The sequence below is a fragment of the Glandiceps talaboti genome, chromosome 7 (assembly GCF_964340395.1).
Source record: "Glandiceps talaboti chromosome 7, keGlaTala1.1, whole genome shotgun sequence".
Lineage (NCBI taxonomy): Eukaryota > Metazoa > Hemichordata > Enteropneusta > Spengelidae > Glandiceps > Glandiceps talaboti.
Window position 1 is genome coordinate 1,387,678 of NC_135555.1, and position 19,059 is coordinate 1,406,736.

At 33.3% G+C, this 19,059-nt stretch overlaps 1 protein-coding gene across 1 annotated transcript; it reads left to right on the forward strand.

The window, feature by feature from the left end:
• The first annotated feature begins 273 nt into the window (after positions 1-273).
• LOC144437823 (CKLF-like MARVEL transmembrane domain-containing protein 4) lies at positions 274-14,733 on the forward strand. The gene is made up of 4 exons (XM_078126849.1): positions 274-523; positions 7,728-7,922; positions 14,095-14,220; positions 14,593-14,733. The coding sequence occupies exons 1-4, from the start codon at positions 356-358 to the stop codon at positions 14,731-14,733; spliced, it is 630 nt and encodes a 209-aa protein (XP_077982975.1). The 5' UTR covers positions 274-355.
• Positions 14,734-19,059: the final 4,326 nt, after the last annotated feature.

Genomic DNA, 19,059 nt, shown 5'->3' on the forward strand with positions numbered 1-19,059 from the left:
CCTGTCTTTCCTAGTCCAATCGAGGGCGCGCTTAGAAAAATAAGAACCCGGAAGTACATGACAAAGTGAACTGATCGCTGCTAGCTGACGATTTTCTCATTTATTATTCATTATTTATACGATCGAATACCGTGTTTTACGGTGACCGACACAATGAAAGAAAAATACATCTACTTCTATGACATGGATCTTCTAGAGTCGTAAAATACATTTATAGAAGAATGAACAAATCATCGATTCAGGAAATTAAATAGCGTTCATGCGTCGTTTCATCTTCATCACATGATCAGCTTCTTCTCTTCATCATCTCAAGTGTCTGCTTCATATTTCGTATCACCATCCATCGTAATATTGTATGATGGCTGAAGATATTCATAACGTTGATATCGAATCGTTACCAAGTCCAGATACTCAAAGAGAAATAACAACTGCAGTTCCTCCGATTACCACTCAGAATGTGAGAGTTCGAGTCGATTACAGTTATCTACGAACAGCACCTGGTGCGTTGAAACTGTTACAGATAGTAAGTATTGCATTCGTAATATTATGTTTTTCAGTCACATTTTGACGTATTACGTTTGAAATGGAATGGAATGCCGAAGAGAAGGAAAAGTCATTATTTTGACACATCATGACAACAAAATACTCAGTTCATTTATTGTGGAATTTCAAAAAATTGTCTCCTTATTAAACAAAGAATGTGATATGTTAATAATATTACCGAGTGTGAAGTACATGTTTGGTCGATTCAAAGCATTGATGTAAATGGATATTTTCAAGTTACTACTTTGAATATTTTATTATAGTTTTATATTTTAACTTTAAAATACAGAAATAATAGGCATTTTTTTTTAAATTTCGAGTTTGCATATATTTCAGGCTCCAAAAACAATGGTGCTTCAATTCTTCAGTCAATAAAATATATATAATTGTCAATAAAATAGGTTTTGGAAAACTATTGATGACATGTACTGGACAACAATTTTTTGGGCAAGTATTGTTATCAACAGAAATAGGTTGATTTATCAAGTACATGTAATGAATGCAAATGAAGACGTTCAACAGAACAGCACAATCAATAAATTAAAAAACCCAAAGATTTATGTAACAATAAAGGACACAGTTATTATCTTAAAATCTGAAAATCTAAATATATAGTAGAATGGAAAGTTATATTAACCATTAATCATTCAAATTACACAACATTGAAGAGCAAAGATCAGGTCATGTGACCTGAATTAATTAATCAAATTGTTTGCACTGTATGTGTTAGGAAAATCACATATCTTATTTCCAAATATAATTTGAATATTCTTTGAATTTTAAAATTATAGTTGTTTAATGAATGAAAATGATAAATATGCACATACTGGTTAGATCTGTTTGTGGATATAGAAAGTTTTGAAAGATAATGCTAGAGATGTAATATTGATAATTCTGAAAGGAGAATATTATGAAACTGAAAGAAACAGACAATGGATAAAGACTGAATAGAATCATTGTGAGGTCCTGTTCATGTAACCATGGGATGATCTAGCAATGACGTTCATTATTTGAAGAGATGTGTGCATTCCCAAAACACATATTTGTGTGTACTTTTCACTAATGTGAGTAAAGATACATAGATACACTCAGTATACAGTCAGTTCATTTGCTTAGTTAGAGGATAAAGAATGGATCACTAAAATATTCATGAATATATAATAGGGCATGACTTGTAATCTTAGCATGATATCTACATATTGGAAAACCTGAACAACATTTTTTTGGGCAAGTATTTTTATCAACAGAAATAGGTTGATTTATCAAGCACATCTTGGTAATTGGCTAGACCGATTGTACTGAGTGATATGGTACTGGTAATTGGCTAGACCGATTGTATATACATGTATGAATAAAATATATGAAATATATATTTAAAGAGAGAGGAAAGATGAAAACAGTTGTTAGTAAACTGACTAATTGCAAATTGTAAATTGACAAAAAGGCACAGTTACGATGTGAATGTTTTCTGAGTTGTTTTTGTTTCATATCATTATGAATGATAACGTCTACTTTCAGGTAAATATTGTCAATGTTTGTAAATGTATGTGTTATGACAGCTATGCAACTGTGATATCAAAGACAAATTTTGAGTGCATCTAAACATTCGGTTTTGTTGATAGTTTGCCGAGATCTATAACGTTATGTTTAAAGTGAAATATAACAGATTTCCAGCCCAGTTACTATAGTGATGATTTAACATGGTTCAATATAAAACAGATTATAAAATTTTTGAAATTATGAAGTGCTTAATATTCCAGCCCTCCAAGAAATTTTGATTGTCAGTATTAAATGTTGTGTTTCATTATTACATACACATCAATGATTACATACATTAGTATGTGTACATATACTATTGTGTTTACACTGCAGTGCAATATCAATAACATTATCATGGATGTAGAAAAGGGGCAGTAGCTGACAAAAGCTACTTAGTGCTACTCTGCAATATTTTACCTTTTACTTTGTCAGGAATCTGTTTAAAAATTCTTTGTGTCAACCATTACATTTCCATCGATGGTTGACTGAGATTCATATGTGTCTCATGTACATTACCATCTATTTTTTACATTTGACTTAAAAAAGCTCAGATAATGGCAAATTGTATGCAAATTTGTATAGATGCAATACCATGTACACAAAATCACATGACTACATCTGTTGTATTTCTGTTTTTTGGATAAACACAATGTACTGTAATAACAAAACCCCATCATGCATTGGTGCCAGTATGGATACTAGGATTCACTCACTTTGCTTGTAGAACTATGATGTAGAGAATACGTACACCACACTGGCACTCTTACAAATACCCCAAGTACACCACACTGGCACTCTTACAAATACCCAGAGTACACCACACTGGCACTCTTACAAATACCCCAAGTACACCACACTGGCACTCTTACAAATACCCAGAGTACACCACACTGGCACTCTTACAAATACCCCAAGTACACCACACTGGCACTCTTACAAATACCCAGAGTACACCACACTGGCACTCTTACAAATACCCAGAGTACACCACACTGGCACTCTTACAAATACCCAGAGTACACCACACTGGCACTCTTACAAATACCCAGAGTACACCACACTGGCACTCTTACAAATACCCAGAGTACACCACACTGGCACTCTTACAAATACTCCAAGTACACCACACTGGCACTCTTACAAATACCCAGAGTATGCCACACTGGCACTCTTGCAAATACTCTGAGTACACCACACTGGCACTGAGATCTTACAAATACCCAGAGTACACCACACTGGCACTCTTGCAAATACTCCAAGTACGCAACACTGTCACTGAGATCTTACAAGTACCCCAAGTATGCCACACTTGCACTCTTGCAGCATGGGGTTCTGATATATTATTAAGAAAAAATGTAGAAACAAAACCATGCATATGTAATGTTACATTTAAGTAGATTTTCATGTTACTTGTTTGATATTTGATGAGTGCTAAATTCTCTGTATTTCCTTCACTACATAATATTAGATGAGTGCTAAATTCTGTGTACTTCCTTCACTACATAATATTAGACCTAATCTGCAGTAATTTCTAGTTCTGTATTCATTATTCATGGATATAAGTCTCCAATTAATTAAATTTATTTTGTGTGCAAGGTCAGTTTATGATAATTATGATAATCAAGACATCTTTAAATCAGTCATGGTTGGTCTGTTAAGATTTTCAACTTGCCAATGTTGATACTTATTGTGGTACAAAAATGTGTGACTTTTTCATTTAAACTTAATCTTTTCAGAGAATTGTTTGATTGTTAATTTTGTACCATTCCATGTGACATTGTACATTCAGATACATCCCCCCCCCCTCCAAAAAAAAAGGTGCCTAAAGTGAATGACATTTAATACTGATATTTACAAATTGCCGCATGGTACTTAAATAAGTTTGACAGCTTTATAAAATATCACATAAACCACACAAGCTGTACAAATCTTTAGACCCTCAAATGTCATAAATTCAAATTGTGAATATTTGATAATCATACTAGAACTGATGTGATAGAAGTCATCCATTGTAAACTATTGATATTATCAGACTGTTATAGATGGATGATGTATAGTAAGCCGTAGGGAACAATATTCAGGTGTCAATTCTATTTTTAGATAACCACTGTGAATGTATAGAATATTCAAACATAACACAGAATATGACGACATACTTTTTCAATACAGTTGAAAAATTAGTGTGAAATCGAGTCAGTGTTTATAGATGTTTGAATCATTATATCTTCAAAGCGAATTCTTTCCTATATATAAACTTACTTGTATGCAATTAGATAAGTATGAAATCAAAATACAGATATTTAATAGCCAAGTGGTTAATTACCCATCATTCCAGACCACGGCCTCAGTGTCACGGATGAAAGAACAGCTCTGGTTTGTGAGAATGTTAATTACCTTATGCACAAATGGCATTATGACATTTCTGATCTTGTTCTGTAAAAATATATAGTCTTAGTGGTTTACAGCATTTAGGTAAAGAGAGTACTTTTTATTACACAACATTCCGACTTCTCTTTATAGAAGGATTGATATCATGTAGTACAGTGCCTTTAGGGTAGTAGTCCTTTTGACTAATATTGTGTCATCATGATTTGTTGTGAGTTTACAATCACAGTAACTAAACTCTACAAGTCATTACATGAAGTCATTGGTTGGATTATCTTGTAGTACGTCATACAATGTTCTAAACAGTGTGCCCTCTAATGATAGCCAAATTTTCTTGTAGTCATACAGTGTTCTCATTTAAAAGAATAGAGTTGGACAATTACATGTTATTGTAGGTTATGTGAAAAGACATTTAGTTCATTGATACCACAGAACAAATCCTAAGTCTTGGGTCTTGGGGTCATCAGCACAGTGACTACACCCCTATGTGGTTTGTCTGTTTTAGTCATACATGCATGAGGTAGTACATACACAGTGTTACCAGAATCACAATCAGAATTACTATATTCATCCCACTAGTGGAAATAAAAATGACAATAATTCACACAGATAAAAATATAAAACTGAATATGAAAATAAAACTGTGTAGTACATTATAGTAAATATAAGTCCACAAGATACTACAAAGAACAACTGTGGTTGTTAAAAACAGAGATAGGGGATGGGACATATTTATTTATTTATTAAGCCGTGTACACAAGAAGACGTGACATTGGCAAGAAAATATACCAAATGAAACACTGATGTTTACAATGTCTTGAAAATATTAAGTATATCACTGAGATATTTAGCTATGACACTTGCTATAGTATCATCTACAAATGAAAAAATGTACTTAAATAGAGAATGATTATCAAATTTAAGTAACTGCGACTGTAAACTAAATAAAATGTCCAAGTATTTATCTCTTATCTTCTGAATTTTTTCATTTTTACACAGTAATGCACAGTGAAATTCATCTCCAATACTTGAGCTACACAACGTGCATAATCTCTGTTTCCTTTCAATGTTCTTGTAATGGCCAGTTTCAATTGGCAATTGGACAATTACGATTTAAGACATTTTAGCTACTGCAGTATTATATCTACCACTCCTAGAAATATGTCAGTTGTTGAATTCTGTATAGATGGGATAGAGTGACAGGTCCTTAACAGAAGACTTCGCCTTTGTCGTAATGCATTTGTTGTAAACAGATTCTAAACTTTTGCATTGTTTTTACCCCTAATTTGGCCAACCTTTTAGCTGATTAGTCCTATTAAGCTAATGTAGCCTTTATTTATACAAAATTTGAGCGATATAATTGTCATACTATGATACTGGGAATCTGGTCTGGATACCAATGTGTGGTCTCTAAAAGAAAGATATCTGAAAGATTACATGAAGGAATAGCAGTAGACTACGTTACAGTGTCCTGGGGTCATCAACTCACAAGTGACATATGCTGTAGGTGCTTGGATATATTATATTATATAGTAGCACTGGTGATTGCCCTAAGGGCTCCACCTTCCTCTGTTCATACCATTATAACTCACATCTATAATAAGAAACCCATTTAGCTGTCAAATATAGTTTGTGTACAATGTGAGATGTTTATGATAAAAGAACAGATTTCCTTATTGAAATACTGCCTGTATAATATGTTAACCAATACATCCATAGTCATACACATCAATCATTATGTGAGTACATCTCATATACATTGTTCTTGTACACGGTATAAGATGAATAAAATAAAGATTTAACTTTTTGCTGCTTCACCCCCCCCCCCCCCCCCCCCCCCGCCTGCCATGACAAAAACACTGGTAAATGAATGTATTTATTGATATCTTTTTCATAGTAATTCTGTAGACTTCATCTCGTATCACTACTCTTTATACCAAGTCCCATCAAAATGTAGGTATAAGTTAAGGACAGAACTTTCCAGAGGACATTCTAGCAAAATTTACCCTTGATTTAGAAGTAACTAATTATAGCAATTACCATTTTCAGTGATTGCATGGATGCATACTATTGGTATTTGCACTGCAACACTTATTGCCTGGCTATGAGGGCACTAGTAGACTTGTCTATTACCCCAAGGGCTGTTATACAACACTTATTGCCTGGCTATGAGGGTGCTAGTAGACGTCCATTACCCCAAGGGATGTTATGCAACACTTATTACCTAGCTATGACGGCACTAGTAGACATCTATTAGCATGAGGGCTGTTATACACTTATTGCCTGGCAATGAGGGCACTATAGATGCGTCTATTACCCCAAGGGCTGTTATGCAGCAACTATTTCCCGAGGGACATAGTTCTACATAACAGCATGACAGGTAATATGTATGCAAATCACCGATAACACTTGCCACTGTAAAAGTGCTGTTGCGAAATAGAAAATGACTATTGCCCTCTGTATGCAAATTGAGGTCACTATGGGTCACTAGTCCACACCATGTGACAATGTCAAAGTTAATCACTGCTGTATATAGAATATTATTCCATACTTGTATGCAAATAAACACATGAGCATTCCATATATATATGAAATCATGGTAATTAACTGAGTTTTGATATTTCTATGAAATTCACATGTTTCAGATAAACATTTGTAATAATAATTAACACAACCCCAGTACGTGCGAGTGCTATTAAGGGTATTTGAAATTGTAGTGTTTTTACCTTCGTGAGAGAATTAAGTGAGTAAGGCCACAGAGAACAGTCTGCAAGCACTCATGAATAAGACATATTATATTCATGACAGTGACTGAATGTAATTCAATTGAATTAGAATTGCATATACAATTTGCAGTGAACAGTATCAATGTGTTACTTTATCTGTATGCTGACGAGGGATTTCAATATATTGCCTTTGTGCATTCAATATGATGCTATCAGTTCTAGGTAAAATGTTCCATACTCAGCTGATCACAACACTGATTTAGTCCTCAATGTAAAATGTTCAGTGCTGGCTTTCATGCACTGTTGATTTAGTATAATTAACTTGAATTGTGCAGCATCAAGAAGTAATAACATATAAATTGTGACTTTTAGTCATCAATACTGACTTGCCTTGTCAACTTATTTGATATATGTATATCTCTGCAACAACAATATTAGAAAATTTATGTACAAAAAAACAGATTTCTAATGATTTGTTTAATCTGATATTTGACATTTCTTTAACTATTTCTTTTTCTTTCACTTTTCTTTCAGATGTTTACGATAGCATCATTAGTATGCGTAACTACAGCTAGTTATTCTGGGTTGAATTATCTGTCGTTACCACTGGCTGGTAGATCCAGATTCTTTGTGTTTACATCAGTGGTGTCGCTACTAGCAACCACAGCCATTGTATTCTTTCACTCTACTGGTTTATCAAGAAGAATGCCAATCAACTGGCATTTGTTTGTAAGTTGATTTATTACTCCTCTGATTTCACATTTAGCTCTAAAATATATTTAAAACCCCAATGTGTGAATCTCATGATCTTGGTTTACTACTATCTTATGAGCAGAGCCATACAGAATGTGGGATTATTCTGTCATTCAGGACCAACTTTTCCTATAATAGCTCTGCCAGCCAACTGTTTTTCACATCAAATTTTAATATCATCCAAAATTGACCTTGATAATTCTGCATTAATGTCAGTCCACTGAACAGAAAATGTCCACCTCCTTCCATACTAGTATCATGTACTTTGTAATTTCATTCCTAAATTTTTCAAATCACATAATAAACATTTTCCCTATAAATCTGTTATTTCAACTGTATATGTTGATCTGGTTTCATATCAAACATTATGCCATCTTGTAAGTTGAGAACATTGGGCCATGAAATAAATGTATTGAAGACATAGAAGATGATTGTTTGGTTGATAAAAGATAAAAGAATTCAGAATCAAGAAAGGATGGAATAAATCTCTAGATTGAAAAAAAAAAACACTTTAAAAAAGAGAAAATTGCAGAATAAATCTCTTGATTCAAAAAGCACTTTAAAAGGAAGAGATGGAACAACTGATGAGATGGATTATTTGGACATGCAGTCTGCAGACTAGTTGCCATCAATGAGAGTAAGCAACAATGGCAATGTAACATGATTAGTAACTCTAATGATGTGGAAAGGATGTATTTATGAATAAATATTGATGTTAATTAGACAGAAAAATTGTAAGCAAAGGATGATGGGTTTTCAGATCCGGTATTAAACATGTAATATGATTTGTGGAAAGGATCGATGTATCTATGAATACACATTGATGTTAAAAGAGACAGAAAAATTGTAAGAAATGGATGGATTTCTATATCCAAGAACATTTTGAAAAGAGAGGAAGATGAATATCTTAAAATGCAATCTGTTGCTACTAGTGAATGCCATAATAAAGGTAGTCAAACATAATAAGCTGACATAGACACTCTAATGATGTCAAAAGGGGTATTTCCAGAAATAGACATTGAGTAGAGATGTTAGTCTTATTACAAGCCATGGTAATCATAACACTAGGCAGGTATCTATGTAATAAAGACCATAATCCTAAGTGTCAATTTGATGTAATTGCAATAACATCAGAAGGCTGTTAAATTAACTTATAAATTGAAAATAATAATATCTCGACCTTTGACCCGGTAATAGCAAACATCAAATGAGTTCAAGTTTTTCAGATTTTTAAAAACCATATTTCATTTATTTGTAATTGCAAACATATTACTTGATATCATTCAAGTGAGTGAATTAGATCAAAATGTCTATGAAGACTGCTGTGCTAATTTAATGCATTTTGTTTTGAAAATTAGAAGTCATTAGTTGTGAAAACTATAACTTGGATATACTCACTGAAATGCTACATGCAGTTTCCATGACATTTAAATAAGTTGTACTTTAATGACCAAAACATGGATACTCAGTTACTGATGGAAAATATAAATTGTTATTAGGACTCAGGTAGATATGCCGATTAGGAGGATATGCAAATAGGATGTATTGAAATATAACCTGGATTGAAATTAGCATAAAACTCTTGCTCAGGGAACAAACTGATGAAGATTTTCTTCGTCATTGCTATGGTAACAGGAGGATATGGTGAGATTGTGACATACGGTGGATTGCTTTTAGGTGAATGTTAATCACATTGTAGAAAGCTATCTGAGTCTCTCTACTCAGTTATTGACGAAAACACACACTATTAGGGCTATGACATCTCAGCAATACTCTTATATTTGCTGCTGTACGAGTTCATCAAATTAAAGTTTTCAAAGGCTAAGGAGATGAAATTGACTCAAGTTCTCAAGACTGAAAACTGCAAAGGACTTACGTCAATTTTTTACACTTCTTTTCCACTAAATAGTTATGTACTTGAAATGAGATTATGTCTTTAATAATCAATTTCCCTTGTCCATGTTATCTGCTCACTGGACTTCAAAACTTTGAAAATAGTTTATGTATTTATGTATGTATTTATTTATGGTTTTACCTAAACATCTGTTATATCTATTCATTAATATTCAAAATAAATGTTTGTGTTTTTTTAATTTCATAAACAAAAGTATAGAAAAATGGACATCAATTTGAGAAAGAATTTGAACAAGACAAATTATTGATATTATTTTTAATTTGTTGAAATTTCACATACCAGTATTATTTGTTTTAAATGTTGACAAGGATTGTGCAAGAAATAAATTTTATTATTTAGTCCATGAGCCAGACCCTGGTTTTTAGCCAATTGGTACCAAAATGAGGTACCATGTGAAACATTACTTTTCTAAAACCAATTTTTCTGTAGATTTCAAAAATGCTTGGTGGACATCTGTATTTGGTAGCTTTCTAGTAGTAATCTTCATTTAAAGTTACATAACACATAATAAAAAAATCAATAATCTGATGGTGGTTTGGGGATGACAATTCAAATTTGAAACAGTTTATGTAATCCAACATTCATAAAACATTGAAATAATTAAATTAAATTAAATTATGACTGAGATAACATTGTTTGACATCTTTAGATCTTATGATTTGCATATTAATTACCTCATTTGCATATAATTATCCATACAACAATTTTCTTTTAACACAGTGTTATTGGAATTAACATAAATTTTTGCATTTATTCTTTAAACACCGTATTATTTCACATGAGACCAGCTTTTTCGTTTGAGACTCGCATCGGAAATCACCATCATGAATATTTTACCTGGCTAGTCCAATAAATCTGTACAATATAACTCTATTACTGGTTATGTACAAGAAGTTCATAGTGCACTGATCAAGGAAAAGTATACATCGAAAACAGAAACTTGATCTGAGACGGAATAAGTTCCGACCCGGGTCACAGTACCTTGGCCCGGGTCAAATCTTGATATTATAATTATAACTCTCACTAGTAGCCTATCATTAATCCCCTCTGCCAAACTGAAATAAAGTAACTAAACAGAGGAATAAACATGAAAAGGCACAAGCAATCGGCAGTCCCATAGCAGTATAGCTGTCCATCCAATCTGCACCTGCTTCTTGCATACACGCATATTGTGCGGCTGGCTAGATATTGCAAGAAAATAGATAGAATGTTTGAATTATGTAGATACGAAAAATATTGATTTTTAACCAGATGCAGTCTGCGAAATCATGAAATGCGACCAGGTCGCCAAGCTAGAAGCACTGCCTGAATATTGGAACGTGTGGAATATTTACAGTGGAGACGGAGACGATCACAGCATTTGTTTTATCTACTGTACTATAGGTATTTCAAATGTAGATGTTTTTGTAGATCCTGGTGTAATCACACTTAGTTCTTTACAAATTAACTAAAGTATATTTTGAATTAATCCTTGGTAAACAGTGGGTCAGTTCATGGCTGCCGAACATATTTGAAAATGGAGTTCATGTTCAACAAACTCTGTCATACCATTTCAGATCTCTGAACAAGCTTGTAATGTTACAGCAGCATACGCGTCATTGATAGTTTCATCAAATTTAAAGTTATTAACAATTTACACTCGACTTTGAAAGCTTTCATCATATGAAAAAATCTGAAACAGGCATTATCACAATAACTGGGAAAGAATTAATCTGGCGCAGACACGCTAGTCAAAGCAAAACTAAACAAAACTAAAATACAACAAGATCAAATTGATCCTAACATTGACATTTTCCTTTACAAAAGTGTTCAAAATGAATGACAACCCAAAGATCTCCCAAGGGACTGTGCCAGTGTAGGTGTTTCCGTGTAAACAGTGAAAAATGATCGTCAGTCGGTTTACTGTATCTTTTAAACACATAAAAATACATTAAAATGAATATGATATTGTTGATTTGTTAACGTTTTATTCAAAAATATCAAAACTAAATCTGAAATACAAGTACAAAAATCTCTCTAGGGACATGTGTAAGTCTAGAGGTTTCCATGTAAACAGAAAATTTTTTATTGGTCTATGTCGGTTTATTATATCGTGTAAACACATAAAAACGAATATGATATTGATTTTTAACGTCTTTAGTCAGCAATATTTGACTGACAGGTATAATATCCATTGATTATACAATGTAACAAAGTTTGATGAAAAGAATAGCTAGACTTTTCCGATTTGTTGCGTACTGTACAGGTTAATGCCCTGCTGAACCTATCACTGAGCCATCGATTGCATGATTTTAAGTTGAGGTTGAATTCACAATTTACATTCCCACAGAGCTTTGTCATTCACGATTCACGCATTTAATTTCTAAGCATTCACCATTCACATTCGAAAATAATGATTATTCACCAATGATGCAATATTCACCAAACCACATTCACGCATTTAAAAAAAAGATGCCTTCACCATTCATACATTCAAATATAATGATTCACCACTCACGTGTACGTATAATCCTCCCGATTGTTACACGGTTTCCCAACGAGCTTCAGTTGTACCTATACGATAAACAGTACTTTTTTAGCTGCCCAGAAAATGTTGTCAAGAAAATTCTGTCTTCTGCCTGTACTTTCAATGTCACAGCCATTGGATATTTCGATGTAATGACAATGTATGCTTCTGATATCCTCGTTTCTAATGAATGGGATCTTCATTTTCCAAGGACAGAATTATTACCATTGGCCGAAAATTTTCTCAGTTTGTACAATTTTTATGCTCATCACTGCAACAACTGACGTTACACCATGCTTTATTACTAATATTAGAAGTAAAGCCCATGAATAGAACACTCAAACCGGAATGGACGATGATAGAAAAGTCCATTGATGATCAGTTTCTTCCTTGTCTGTCTGGGGTTAGATATGGAAGTACGTGGGTGGTACCTTTGTATTCAAACCTCTTGCGACTCGCAATCTGAATATGGACTATACATATGGACTATACATCACTGGTGAAAATATCGTTTGGTACCACTTTTTGGTACCAATCACCCTATCTGGCTCATGGACTAATTTCTATATAAATGTAGAATATGGTTAAATATAATGTACTGAGGTAGATGGTGTGTGTGTGTGTGTGTGTGTGTGTGTGTGTGTGTGTGTGTGTGTGTGTGTGTGTGTGTGTGTTCATGCATGTGTATATGTGTGTTTGTGTGTTTAGTGATATTTCATAGGAAATGAAATATCGTAAAATTGCCTAAAGTCAATTTGGATTCAAATGTAATCAAGGAGAAGGTTTGATTGGCTCTATTTCAACTGATGTTGATAGAAAGGATATCAAGCACTGTTATAAAAACTAATCAAGCCATAACCTCCTTAATTAGATTTTGATCAGATTTGATCAGATTGTTAGAAAATAAACATTGGTGTTTCCTGTCAGATTTGGTTGGGCACTAGTTGCATAGTAATATTGTCATTTATATTGTCATTAATGAAATCAGTGAACAAAGAGAAAATACATACTACTATTTAGACTGCACATTTGCAACACTCATAGTATGTATGAGGCATTGTTTTGGTCACAGCGAAAATAGGGTACGCGGCAAACCGCCCAAACCCAACGTTGGGGTTTGGGGGGCTTGAAACCGCCCAGGGTGCTTACCTGAGGAATTACGGTAGTATTTATACAGTGAAATATCAAAATACTGAATCTAAGTCTCTGTGACTGTGATCTAGTTAGACAAGTGTTTACATTCATCTCAAAGCTAAAATTCACAGAAAATATTTGTCCAAAACTTGTTTCATTGAAGCTAGCACATACATTCATTTTACAAGCCTACTACCTTCATGTGTCTGTATCCAGTCCTTAGTAAACACTTTCTACATTTTTTATTTTGAACAACTTGAAGAAACTCAGGGGAGCACTGACTACATCAATATGACATCAACATTATAATGAATGTACAGTGCATAATCTACAATTATACATACAAAAATTGAAATCATACTGGTGTCAGATAACTCAGTTTTTAATTGGTCAATGTTTTATCACAAAGCTTCTTCATCATTTCAATTAGTCAATTTCTTCAAAGGAAACTTACGACAAAATAATTCCAGCTGAGTATTTTACATATTCACACCTGTTATCAGGAGTCCCAATCCATAACAAAAAATGCTGATTATAAAAGTCATATTCTCATTTATCTAAATTATTATCTTTTTTATTTTTATATTTTACAGGATTTTCTCTTCTGTCTCGCCATGTGTTTCTTATACTTGGTAGCTTCATCTCTGATTGGCTCGGCCTGTGTTGTCTACCAAAACAAGTACTCTGATTGGGCAGCAATCCAACTACCTACTGGAGTTGTAAGTAAACATCCAATGGTACTTCAGTCAAGTTAATTGTAGATCATTCCTACTTGTTATGCAAATTTGTATGTATGAGTATTTACACATGACAAATTTTATGATTTGCATTATCTTGAATTTATCATGTAAGCAAGACATAAAGATATGGCTATCCTATTTTAATAAAGTCGTACAACTATATTGTACTTATCTCTTTGGAGATCTGGGATTATTTATGTTGGTGCTGTGTGCAAATATTTTACATGTTGAATAGCTCATTTGCATTGCTGGCATTTAACATGCAAATAATCTTATCCTTAAATAAGAATGACAATTTATATGATAATTGCAATCAAGTCATACAATTATCTTTTGATTATTTCATTGCAGATCTTGGGCTATGTGTGTTTGGTACTGTATGCAATTGGTGCAGTGTTGGCATTTAGGAGATGGAAATGTGGCAATCAATTTTCACATCGTCGACTGGAAAGTAAACATCGAGGCTCAGCGTCAACTAATGTTGTTACCTGAATCTGACAGTTTACTGTCTTACAGGAAATAAAGTCTAAAGTCTAAAAAAAAATCTATATTTTTATTCCTCACCATATCATGAAACTTGCCTTGTTGGATTTTATGTGTGAATAATTGTTACCATGGCCACAGTTTGGAGCATCCTGTTGATGGTAGTATAGGATACAAGTAGTTCCTAAATACAATGAAATAATACAATATAGAATGTCAAAACACTGTGGATGTGTTTCTCACCACGGTATAATATGATATTAGACTTTTACTGTACAGTGTACTGTAACACAGCTATTGGGTTGTTTGTAATGGCAGACGTCAACAGATATGGCTAAGAAGAGATGAATCTATGTATGTATGTATGGATCCCAATACTTTAGTAATATAGTAAATAGAAGTATGTGACTATATTAACAACTACCTGAACCAAATGATATATTCTGACCTTATTTCTATGTTAGATACATTATACCACACACACACACAAGCCAGCTTGAACTTGATTGGACAAAATTAAGAGTTTTCCTACCCAAGTCATTATTTGTCACAGCAATTCGTGTCTACATTATTGATTCTGCAGTTCTCGAAATATGAGTCAAAACATTCCAAAAATTCTATTATTTTCCAGATTGAGGTGGTATAACTATATTATTCTCCAACATTTTTCTTCCTGAAAATACTCATGACCTAAGGGTTTTGTCACAACTCTTCTAGTGAATCATAGTGACAAGGTCCCTTTGGTTATACCGGTATTTTCCTTGGCCGCATGACAAAAAATATTTGGTCTAATTATATATGTCATAAAGATAAAATGCGATTGTATTTCTCCAGTTTGAGATTTTCACATTTGTTTTCACATGATAGACAGACTAAATATATTTCATTTACAGTAGATTGGAGACAATTGCTAGGTAAGAGAGTAAATACCATGGGATTTCACAGTGTTTACACCTTCCAAACTTACTCAACATTTCATGGTACCTTTGTTCTACATATCTGATATTGTATAATAATGCTATACCTTGTTACATTGTCATTGTATCTTCATTACATTTTGAAAGTGTAATTTACTTAATTGACTCCTGTAGGTGATATTCACTCTATAGTTTGTGATAGACACCAACTGTTGACCACTATAGACAATAGTCACTCTATAGTTTGTGATAGACACCAGCTATTGACCACTGTACTATAGACGATAGTATTGTCTGTGATAGACACCAGCTATTGACCACTGTACTATAGACGATAGTATAGTCTGTGATAGACACCAGCTATTGATCACTGTACTATAGACAATAGTATTGTCTGTGATAGACACCAACTATTGACCACTGTACTATAGACAATAGTATAGTCTGTGATAGACACCAGCTATTGATCACAGTACTGTACTATAGACAATAGTATAGTCTGTGATAGACACCAGCTATTGATCACAGTACTGTACTATAGACAATAGTATTGTCTGTGATAGACACCAGCTATTGACCACTGTACTATAGACAATAGTATAGTCTGTGATAGACACCAGCTATTGATCACAGTACTGTACTATAGACAATAGTATAGTCTGTGATAGACACCAGCTATTGATCACAGTACTGTACTATAGACAATAGTATAGTCTGTGATAGACACCAGCTATTGATCACAGTACTGTACTATAGACAATAGTATAGTCTGTGATAGACACCAGCTATTGATCACTGTACTATAGACGATAGTATTGTCTGTGATAGACACCAGCTATTGACCACTGTACTATAGACGATAGTATAGTCTGTGATAGACACCAGCTATTGATCACTGTACTATAGACAATAGTATTGTCTGTGATAGACACCAGCTATTGACTACTGTACTATAGACAATAGTATTGTCTGTGATAGACACCAGCTATTGATCACTGTACTATAGACGATAGTATAGTCTGTGATAGACACCAGCTATTGATCACTGTACTATAGACGATAGTATTGTCTGTGATAGACACCAGCTATTGACTACTGTACTATAGACAATAGTATTGTCTGTGATAGACACCAGCTATTGATCACTGTACTATAGACGATAGTATTGTCTGTGATAGACACCAGCTATTGACCACTAAACTTCCATTTTCACAACCGCATGTGAATTGTTTGGTAATTACACACATGTACATTTGTATTGTGCATTGAGACTTGCTAATTATTATATTCTGATATGAAAGTTTTGACATTGGTAAATGTCTGTACAAATTATGTTCATGAATATGGACTGTACATCTGGTAGTATGTATGATATGACAGTTGGACTGTACATCTGGTAGTATGTAATTGTAAGATATGACATTCAGACTACATCTGGTAGTATGTAGGATATGACATTCAGACTACGTCTGGTAGATATGACATTCAGACTACATCTGGTAGTCTGTAGGATATGACATTTGGACTGTAAAACTGGTTGTTTGTAAGATACAACATTCATAACATGCTATCAGTTATCACTGAACAACATGACATAATCTTATAGTCTAGAAGTCTGGTTGAAAGTCAAAGTAATCCTGTACTTCCTGGAGTTACCCAACATGTACTTTGTTGTTTGCATCATTCTTACATTTGAGGATTTACTCATTTGCATGAACAACTTTTGGTTCATCATTTCTCATTCAGCTAGATGGAGTAAAGAGAGATCTTGAGATGCCAAGCCAGATAGTACTGTATCTGGAATCTCACGACCTCTCTTTACTCATTGCTTCTACATTAAGGGATATCCACCATATTCTAACAAATACACTATGTCTTATAGACTTGATGATCTCTTCATTGCATCTCAGTTTCTGATTTTAGAAGTCTTGTTGGATTAGCATAATATATTCACTACATTCAAAGGTTACTATTTAAATCATATGATTACTGGTACCATATGTTGTACTGTGGTATGTGCATATAATTTCATTCACTGTTTAGAATTCTTAGCAAAACTTAATTCATCAATCAACAATACACTAAAATATCAGATACTTCCAATATTTCAGTAGTTTGGGAGAATTCTGAAGCTCAATAATATGCCGACAATCATGCAAGAATCTTGCTTTGGTACCAGTTAGAGTACTTAACTTACATGAAATTATTAACAAAAACACACCTTTGATCAATGCAAGGATTGACACTTAATAAAATGACAAGCATCATAGGTGATATAGACCTGAGAATTAGAAGTTTACTGTTCCAGTTAGAAAACCATTTTTATGTTTTCCAAAGTACTTAAGTTTTGTCATATTTTGTATGGTATATTTTGTTACATGTATATATGTAAGTGGTTAATATATATTTGTTAATTTATTTATTTATTTGTAAGACCTGTGTTGACATAAGTACTGTTTGTAATTAGTGCAATAGTGTGTTTTTATTAAAGATATTTTATGTAAATTGTGATGGTCTGTAAATAAAGAAGCTGTGATTTCAATTGTTTTAGTCTGTCATTCATTTTAAAGCAGCATAGGTAGATAGTATTGTCATGTCTTTAGCATGATGCATTAGGAACATTGAAAAAATGTTCAGGAAAAAATTATGTGTATGTATGTATATATGTATGTATGTATGTATGTATGTATGTATGTATGTATGTATGTATGTATGTATGTGTGTGTGTGTGTGTGTGTGTGTGTGTGTATGTATGTATGTATGTATGTATGTATGTATGTATGTATGTATACTATGTATGTATGAACGTACGTATGAGTGTGTGCATGCAGGCGTATTTATGAGTGTGTGCGTGTGTATGGTAATGGTTAGGTTATCAACTATTAAATGTTGTGTTTATTTCAAATGTCATACTACTACATACATGATCTTGAAGAGGCAGTCTGTAACAGAGGCCCCTTTGAGACTTACATCAGTGCATGAATGCAAATAGAAAATTGAAAACTAACAACAATAAATGAAGTTTATAGCGGTAAATAAGAAATGAAACTGTATTCACAGTGTTTGAATGAAAATACAACGTAAACATTAAAACATAGTTATAAGCAAATATGAATTTATTGGTACCCAAAATATTATGTCATACCTGTATGAAACAAAGTAACCACCAAAGACCAAATATTTCCAGACTGTACAATCTGATGGAAAATGGAGCAATTTTTCTGTTTCATCTCATTTTTCTGTACATTGCATATTCACTTTACATTTGATGGCAGAATGCCAAGAAAGCAATCTGCTTATAAAAAATACATAGGATGAAAAGATTACAAGTAATGATGGTTGCCTCATGAAGCAAATAGTTTAATAACAACAAACATGTATGCACAGGATTTTGAAATGACCAATGACTCACACTAAG